The 9,555-nt window shown below is 15.6% G+C and overlaps 2 protein-coding genes across 2 annotated transcripts, besides 17 other annotated features; one reads left to right on the top strand and one right to left on the bottom strand. All coding sequences in view use genetic code 6, as the record gives it.

The window, feature by feature from the left end:
- Nucleotides 1-89: a microsatellite.
- A 1,500-nt stretch (nt 90-1,589) lies between these two features.
- Nucleotides 1,590-1,624: a microsatellite.
- Nucleotides 1,590-1,633: a microsatellite.
- Nucleotides 1,595-1,636: a microsatellite.
- A 6-nt stretch (nt 1,637-1,642) lies between these two features.
- Nucleotides 1,643-1,687: a microsatellite.
- Nucleotides 1,688-1,804: 117 nt separating this feature from the next.
- Nucleotides 1,805-1,840: a microsatellite.
- Nucleotides 1,813-1,843: a microsatellite.
- A 284-nt stretch (nt 1,844-2,127) lies between these two features.
- Nucleotides 2,128-2,176: a microsatellite.
- A 468-nt stretch (nt 2,177-2,644) lies between these two features.
- Nucleotides 2,645-6,900, top strand: IMG5_035230 (the record flags this gene model as incomplete). Its single annotated transcript, XM_004039014.1, has 8 exons — nt 2,645-2,798; nt 2,846-3,195; nt 3,728-4,654; nt 4,832-4,903; nt 5,050-5,090; nt 5,579-5,685; nt 5,747-6,413; nt 6,702-6,900. The coding sequence occupies 8 exons, from the start codon at nt 2,645-2,647 to the stop codon at nt 6,898-6,900; spliced, it is 2,517 nt and encodes an 838-aa protein (XP_004039062.1).
- Nucleotides 3,273-3,335: a microsatellite.
- Nucleotides 4,929-5,045: a microsatellite.
- Nucleotides 5,701-5,738: a microsatellite.
- A 20-nt stretch (nt 6,901-6,920) lies between the features above and the next one.
- Nucleotides 6,921-6,996: a microsatellite.
- Nucleotides 6,922-6,989: a microsatellite.
- A 191-nt stretch (nt 6,997-7,187) lies between the features above and the next one.
- On the bottom strand, nt 7,188-8,231 carry IMG5_035220 (hypothetical protein). The gene has a single exon (XM_004039013.1). The coding sequence runs from the start codon at nt 7,994-7,996 to the stop codon at nt 7,421-7,423; it is 576 nt and encodes a 191-aa protein (XP_004039061.1). The 5' UTR covers nt 7,997-8,231; the 3' UTR covers nt 7,188-7,420.
- A 128-nt stretch (nt 8,232-8,359) lies between these two features.
- Nucleotides 8,360-8,384: a microsatellite.
- Nucleotides 8,385-8,642: 258 nt separating this feature from the next.
- Nucleotides 8,643-8,715: a microsatellite.
- Nucleotides 8,689-8,727: a microsatellite.
- Nucleotides 8,728-9,222: 495 nt separating this feature from the next.
- Nucleotides 9,223-9,276: a microsatellite.
- Nucleotides 9,277-9,555: the final 279 nt, after the last annotated feature.

The raw sequence follows: 9,555 nt of genomic DNA, 5'->3' as shown, positions 1-9,555 counted from the left end.
TTTTTTTTTTTTTTTAATTTTATTTTTATTTTTATTTTTATTTATATTTTTATTTTTATTTATATTTTTTTATTTTTATTTTTATTTTTCATAAAAATATATAATATATTATTAAATAATTAAAATAAATTTAAATTATGTTATCTTAATGTTTATTTTTATATATATATATTTTTTTATTATAATAATAATTATGCATTTATTTTAAATATATTCATTTTATATTTTTATCTTCTAATTTTACTTATCCATATATTTTTAAAGAATTTTATAACTTATTATATAACTTAATTAATTCTAAATGTTAAATTCAAATTATCATTAATATTTAACTTTTTTAGTTAAATTAATTTATTTGAATAATTTAATTTTATATTTATTAAAACAAAGCAAAGTGTATAAATTATTTAAATATAAAATAAAATTAATTATAAAATATTAATATTTTTTTGATTTATATTTCTAATATACATACAAAAATTAATATTTTTTTACATTTTAATTTAAAAATTATAAATACTATAATAAATAAAGACTAATTTTATTTCTTAAAATATAATAATTCTAAAATAATTTATTTTTAATCTTAAAATTTTTATTTCTTTTATAAAATAAATATTTAAATTTTGATTTTATTAATGATCAATCCAAATGATTTTATCATTACATGTATATTATTACTTATAGAAGAAATGTAAATAAAATCTATTTTTTTTATCTAAAAATCACTTTTAACATTTTATTTAAAACATTCGATAATATTTTTAAAATTATTATTTATAATATCCAATATTTTATTTTATTTGATATTAAAATTTTTTTTTCTTTTTTTTCTTTTAGAGTTTTTTATTATATATATATTTTTAATTCTTTTAGAATATTTATTATATTTTAAATTAATTTAAAAATATATTTTTATATTAATACTAATTTTATTATAAAATTAAAATTTTTTGTATTGCTTATTTTTTTATTTATTATTATTATTAATATTAAATACAAAAATAAAATAATTATATTATATATTTATATTTATTATAATGTAAAATAATATATTTTTCTCAAAAAATTATTTCATATATAATAAATATAAATAGTTTATTAAAAATATAAAAAATTACTAAATTTTATAATATACATATAATATGAAAAATAAATTTGAAATGATTAAAATAATTAAAAAAAGAAAGATTTTTTTAAAATTTCGATAATATTTTTGAAAATTTGGTAATTTAAATAGAATATATATCTTATTGTGTAAATTGATTAAATTCAATAACTACAACTGAAGAACTAAATAATAATTAAAAGATTAATTTAAACTGTTAATAATTAAAAAATAGACAGAATATCTAGAAAATATAAAAATTAATATAATTTTTAATATTAAAAGAAGAATAAAAGAAATGATTAAACTGAATCGATATAATAATGTGATTATTAAAGATTTTGATATAGAAGATAAATAAAGAAATGAAAGATAAAGCAGAACTGATATAAATATATAAACAATATGAAAAAAGTATTATAAAATTGATAAAAAAATAAAGCTAAAAAAAAATATAGGAAGAATAATAAATAAAGATTTGATAAATATATATATATAAATAAATTTATATATATATATTTATATTTAGAAAAATATTTATATATTTTATTAATTTTATATCATTTTTTTTATTTATATTCAATTTTATATTACATATTTTATTTAATTATTACGATATTTAATACATTCTTTTTATTTTATTATAATATTATTATTGTAATTCTAAAAAAAATTATTCATTTATTTATATATTGCTTTAATTTTTTTTTTTTTTTAAAGTTTTTTTTTTTTAAAAAAAAAAAATAACTTAGAGCTTTATTATATTTTATATATTTCATATATTTAAAAATACATCTTACACTTATTCTTTTTTTTAAATTATTTATTATTTAATATATTTTTCGACTTCTTTACAAATAAATTCAATTGCATTTGTTAAAGTTACATTTTAAATAGAAATAATAATTTATATTACTCACATTAATGCTATTTATACCTAATATATGATATAAATTGTGTTTTAAAATTTAATTTATATTCTAGATAAGATAAAGATTTGATTTAACAACAAAATACAATTAATATTAATGTATATAATTTAAATATATATTATATATATTTAATATTCAAAATATGTGAAAAAATAAATACATTAAAAACATATATATAATAAATAGTTATTATATATTACATTTATAAAAGTTTTATCTATAAATTTATTTAAATACATTCATAAATATTTTTTATTTTTATTTTTTAAAATTAAAAAAATGAATATATATTTATATATATAATAACTATAATTATTTTATTAATGTAAAATTAAAAATATCTATATTTGAATATCATTATTATTATTAATTAATAAAAAGATGAACATGGAAAGACTAATGAATGACATTAAATGAAATAATAAAAATTTTAAATAAAGATATTTAATTAATCAAAAAAATAAAGTATTTTATATAAAATTAAAAATAAAAAATAGTTGTGTTATATATAAATATGTAAAATTAATTAAATTATATAAATATATAAATTTATATTTTTTTAAAAAAATATATTTAGTTTTTTATTATATTAAATATAAAATAAATGGACCACGAAAACATGGAAGAAGAATAGTAAACTATTAAAATAACTAATTAAATACCTAATATATTAATAACTGGAACTCCAGGTGTTGGTAAAACAACAATTGCGCGTTTATTATGTGAATATGTAGATTAATTAACATATATAAATTTAGGTAAAATATTAATACATATATAAATTATATTAAATAAAAACTATAAGGTGATTTAGTTCGAGAAAAAAAATTATATAAGAAATGGGATGTTCTTTTTGATGTTCCAATTTTTGATGAAGATATGGTATGTGATGAACTTGAAGTTTTAATGTAAAAAGGAGGTATTGTAATAGATTTCCATACTTCTGGATTTTTTCCGTAAAGATGGTTTGATTTAGTTATTTTATTAAGATGTAATAATACAGATTTATATGATAGATTAAAGGCTAGAGGGTATAATGATAAAAAAATAACTGAAAATATTGAATGCGAAATATTAGAGGTAACTAGTCAAGAGGTTTACGAAAGTTATGATAAGGATATTATTGTGGAACTTTATAATGAAAAAAATAATGATGTAGAAAAAAATATTAATATTATTATTTAGTTATTAAAAAATTATAAAAATAAATCAAGTATATGATTTAAGTGAGAATATATATATATATATTATATATATATTTATATATAAATATATATGTATATGTATATATATATTCATATTTTTATTTTTTTATTTTATATGTTTATATTTTTTTTAATAATTTTATTTTAAAAAAGTTTTATAATTTATTTAAATTAATATATATAATATATTATAAATTTTTTATTTATTCATCAAAATTTTAATTTTTAAATTTTATATATCTATTTAATATTTTTTAAACTTTTTTCTTATTAAATAATATATTATCTCTAAAATTAATTAAATTTAAATAATTTATCTAATTATTATTAACTAAATTAATTTACCTTTCATTAGAATTTTTTTTTTTCATTAAAATTAAATTAATATTTATAAATATTTATTAATATAAATAATAAAAAAAGAGAAAAAAAAAAAAAAAATAACTTAAAATTTAAAAATAATAAAAAAAAAAATGACATAGTAACATATATTATGTTTAGGTTTAGATAATTCTGGAAAATCATCTTTAATTAACCGTTTAAAAACTGGTTATTGTCCCTTTTAGGAACCCACCCGTAACATAAAAGTATCTTCAGTAGAATTTAACGGCTAAAATCATACTATATATGAAATCGGCGGGAGCAAAGAAAACCGTGAAATATGGCAGGAATACATTTAAAATACTCGGGGTTTAATTTATGTAATTGACGGGAAAGATAATGAAAGATTTTCAGAATAAAGATAATATTTATAATAAATTTTAGAGAATTCTAAATTATAAGAAGTTCCTTTATTAATATATGTAAATAAAATAAGTTAATAATAGCCAGATTTAAAAGGAATTATTAAAGAGTTAAATTTACACGAGATTTAAGATCGGGAATTGTTTATTTAAGGTTGTGATATTTAAAGTGGAGTGGGTGTAAATGTTGGATTCGATTGGATTTCAAAGGCTATTTAAGGGAAAAAACAGTTTTGTTTTGAAGCAGAACCTCGTGTAATAAAAGGAAGAGGAAAATTTTAAAAAGAATAGGAAGAAAATAGCAGTAAGTCTTAGTAAACTTTTGCACTTTTAATGCAGGATAAAAAAGTAAAAATGATGAATCCGGTTTAATAAGAATAGGAGTATGTTAGATTGGAAAAGGAAAGAATAAAAATCGAAAATATGAACTTTTAATTAATTAATTTTAAAAAAAATAAAAAAAAAATGGCACCATATGATATTAAACCATCGCCTAATCCTAAAATAGATGTCAATTTAGAGTTTTTTTTAACAGATAATATTAATACTATACCATAAATTTAGACTGAAATAGATTGCTAAACAGATGATTTCTTACCTCTACCAACTTCTTCTAAATATATTCCCAAAAAAACAGGTATCGATGCTTCTACTTAAGTGGAAGATGTAAATATATATATATATATATATTTATTTATTTTTAGCTATTTTTTTTTTATCCTTTGATTAAATAAATAATAAATAAAAAAAATACATTTTTTTTTTTAATTATATTAAAACAAAAATTAAAAAAAAAAATGTTGAAAAGAAATATAAATAAAATTTATATATAATTTAATAAAGTATGAATTATTTGATTTTAATAGAGAAGTTACACCTATTGTTGATATTATAGTTACAAAAACAATGGAATAGGTAAATTTGATAATTAATAAATAAAATATATATATATAAAAATATATATACTTATAATAAATATATATATATATATATATATATATATTTATATATATATTTATTTATTTATATATTTTAATTTTAATATATATATATATATTTAGTCCATGCTAGAAATAGAATAAGATGAAGAAATAATTCGAATGTAAAAATATAAGAAAGAATATTAAGAAAGGTAAAACGAAGAAAAGAAGAAGAAATTTTAAATATATGAAAAAGAAGTGCATATAATGTAATAAAAAGATTAACTTTTAGACGTGTATAGGTAAAAAGAACAGGCTAAAATTGAAACGTTACGTCGAGTTTAAAATTATGCAATAAGTAAATAATATTTAAAATTTTGTAAGGTTAATGCAATTTCTTCTCTTTACTTTAACGGTTATTATGTAAATGATTTAAAATTAGATATTCAAACCGAATTTCTAGATTGGCTTGTTAGTGAAACTGGAAAAGAAATAGATTCAAGACTATAAATTAAGAATAATGTAGATGGATTATTTGATGGGGAATTAGAAAAATTACATGAGTGTAAATTTGCGCATTTATAAAGAATTGAAAAAAAAAAACTAAAATTATAAGAAAAAAGAATAAATGAAAATTAATACACAAAAATTATAAGAATATTCAATAAAGATTGTAAAAATGTTCCGACAGTATTTTCTATGCATATTTAAAATTTTTGGAAGGTAGTCTAGAAGAATGGACTTAAAATTATAATACTAGGATTAATACTTTGAATGGTATATATGAATAAAATATATATAAATATATATATATATATATATATATATATTTTTAAAGAATAATTAGATAATAATGAAATTACTGAAGAATAAAAAACTAATATTATAAATGATGAATTTCCTTTGGTTTCTTCTACTTATTTTGGTATCAATGTTAATAAAATGAAAAAAATAGGGTTTTCTTTAGCTCATTCTTAATACTATAATACTTTAAAGAAGGACAAATTTTTTAATTTAGATGTACTTGTAATGCATAAAGACGGTCGAATATTACATAGAATAAATCCTTAAAATCCTCGTATAGAAAAATACATTAGATATAAAAAGGACATTAGAGACATTAAAAAAAAAATAGCTGATGATGATTTTGTAGTTATAGATTTTCAAAAAGTACCCTCAGACGTATGGGGCTTTTTAGTTTTTGTAAAAATGCCTAATTTAAATTTATTAGACAGTCTAAAGGAAAACGAAATTTTAAAATTCAGTCGTACAGGTGTATAAGAATACTAATATTCAATAAATGTAGATAATTTTGATATTTTAGATATTGCAAAAATAGAGGATATGATCAGATAGCCAGAAAATGATGAATAGGGAAACATTTAAAACGGATATTTAATGAGTTATGTATTAACGAAAAGATAAAATTCCGGAGGATGGTTTTTGGAAACTATTAAATAAACTTCGAAAGGTTTTTTTACAGAAAACGAGGAAAATGAGTATATGTAAAAAATAGCTAAATTTTGGCATTAAAATGAGGGTATTAAAATAATAAAAAAGACATAAAATAATAATGAAGAAGAACAATTAGGCGAAAATTTAGAATAATCTTAAATATCTTAATAATTATAATCATCATAGAGTTTAATTTGTTAATATGCTTAAGTATATGATAATATATTATTTAAATTTAATGAAGATTATTCTGAAACAAATGGACTTAATTATGAATAATTAATAGAGTTTTTAACTAATTATATTTTAGAATAAGATACTTAATATTTTAATAAAAGTATTTGGGGAATAGAATTTTATATAAATGGAAAAAAATTAGAAAAAATTAAATAGTTGAAAAAATGCATAAATATTACTTCCTTAGAGGTCAGAGCTAAACCAGAACCGATTCCAGAAAAAGAAGAAAATATAGAAGATGAAAATAATGATGAAAGAGAAGAAAATAATGATGAAAATGAATAATAATAAGAAGATTGAAAAATAAAATAAAATAAATAAATATATATATATATATATATATATATATATATATATATATATATTTATATATATATCAATATATATATCAATATAGATAATTATTTATATACTTTAAAATAAAATTTATTTATTCTATAATAAATAATTCAATTTTTTTTTAAAAAAAATTTTTCTATATATTTTTTAATTTTTTTTATAAAAAAAAGCATTTCTTTACCTCCTATTTCCGCTTCCTTACCCAAATAATTTCCACATAGTTCCCAAACTGAATTTAAATGTTAAATAATCAAATTAAAAAACTCTTCTTCTGCTAAAATTTTTTCATAAATTTCCAATACTTATACTAAAAACAGTTCCTTTTCTCCATTTTCCTTCTCATCTCCATTTACTATATTATTTAATACATTCATAATGCCTTCTTCTATTATTTATAGGCTTTTAAAGTTAATAAAATTATTTAAATATCCACTTTTGAGTAAAAATTTTAAAAATCTATTATGAAAAACGACATATTGAGTCATTTCAGAAGTATCTATACCTAAATGACCTTCAGTATACTTATCAATTACATTCTATATAGCCTCAATAAGACCTAATTATGAAAGTTCGTTTAAAAAAAGATCATTTTTGGAAGAAATAGAGTCTAAAATAAATGTAATTCTTTCTATATTTTAAGTTTCTTTTAACTAAAAAATAAAGCTTTAGCGAAATTATGGCATATTGAAATTATTTTGAGTATACTGAACTTATTATATAAGATTTTAATCGTTTTTAGGCTTAGATTTTGATTTTTAGAGAATTGTTTAAATTGAGAGTTTTATATCATAGTCAATTTCTTAGCTGTGGAGTATGTTTTCGAAGGCTTATAATAATTTAGGGGGGGTTTATACAAATAATTAAGAAGGCGTAAGGTCGTTTTCTAGAAGTTCGAGGGCTGTTTTAGCCCCTTTTATATGATTTTGTTATATTGAAGAGTAGAAAATTGACAATATATCCTAAAAATCGTCTTTATTGGTTATTTATTTAGTGTTAATACGGTTTATAAGAGTATTAATTTGCCTACGAAGTATTTCTTAGCGAAATGTGAGATCATCTGATGACAGAAGGGAGTCTAAGTTTTCCTAAAAAAGATCTATTTTTGAAGGAAAATTCTCACTAAAAATGCAGGCTATTTCCCAAGCAGTTTAAGAGAAAAAAAGAAGATCGTTTTCAGTATTTTATTGGGTTGATATGCGAAAATATGAAGTACGAAAATAATTCATGTTTAAAGGAATTATTAATTCAGATTATGTATTTTATGGAGGCTTGATTTATATATGTGTTTCAGATTAGATAATTAATAATTCATGATTATGAGCTTTTAAAAATAGTTGTATTTCTTTTATTGTTTAATCGTATTTTTATTTATTTTAAATTGGATCAAGTACAATAATACCAATATATATTGACATTATTAAATTAATTAATTAATTAATTAATTAGGTTAATAATTTATTTATTTATTTAAATTTATTTTTTATAAATAAAATTTTGATTTGTTTCAATATTATTTAATTTATTATATTTAAATATTTAATTTTATTATTATTCTTTAATTATAATTATTATATTTCTTATATATTTATAATTTTAATTTTTTATATTTTTAAACAAAAAATATTAATTATACAATTTTACATATATTTTAATTATATATAATTTTTTTTTTATATTAATTATTAAATATTGCATTTTTTTTATATATTATTATTATATTTTCTTTAAAATTTAAATTATATTATGAATATTTTTTTTTTAATTTTAAATTTTATTTCTAATATTAAAATATTGTTTTATTATAATAAAAAAATTAACAAATTCATATTATTTTTTTCTATTCATACAGCTAAATATTTATTTATAATACTTTGTTTTAATATATTTTTTATTCATATTAATTTATCAATTTTTTTTTTAAAAAAATTATATATATATGTTATATTTTATAATTTAAGTATCTAAATAAATATATTTTTTTTATTTTTAAAATTATCCATATATTTTATGTTTTAATATATATTCATTTATTTTAAAAATAGATTAAGCAAAAAATAATTATTTACTATCTTTATATTTTACATATTTTATTATTATGTTTTGTATTTTATTTATTTAAATAAATCAAAAATAATATTTTTCTTTTTTAATTATATTTATTTTTGTTTTTGTATTTTAATAAAAATATATGAATTGATAATTATTGTATACATTAATATGTCAAAAAATAATAATTTTTATTAAATTAAATAAAGATTTAGGGTATATTAAAAATAATTTATCTTATATGTATTTAAACTGTAATATTTTATATGATTAATAATTATAATATTTTATTAATTTAAAATTTATGTATTTATTAAATTTTAAAAATTAGAAATTAAAATTTAATATAATCAAAACATTAAGATAATCAATTTTTTTTTCTATTTATATATTTCATATATTATAATAAAACATTGTTTATTATTGTTATTAATATAATAATAATTAATGTTTTATATAGATATTTATAAGATTTATATAATATATTTTTTAAAAAGAGTTGTTCTATTGTTTTTATATTATATATATATATATATATATATTATTTTTATTTTTTTTATTATAAAAAAT

This window comes from Ichthyophthirius multifiliis, assembly GCF_000220395.1.
Source record: "Ichthyophthirius multifiliis unplaced genomic scaffold scaff_1120509249817, whole genome shotgun sequence".
In the NCBI taxonomy this organism is placed as follows: Eukaryota; Ciliophora; class Oligohymenophorea; order Hymenostomatida; genus Ichthyophthirius; species Ichthyophthirius multifiliis.
The sequence above is the reverse complement of the archived record's forward strand: the minus strand, read 5'-3'. Positions and strand labels throughout refer to the sequence as shown.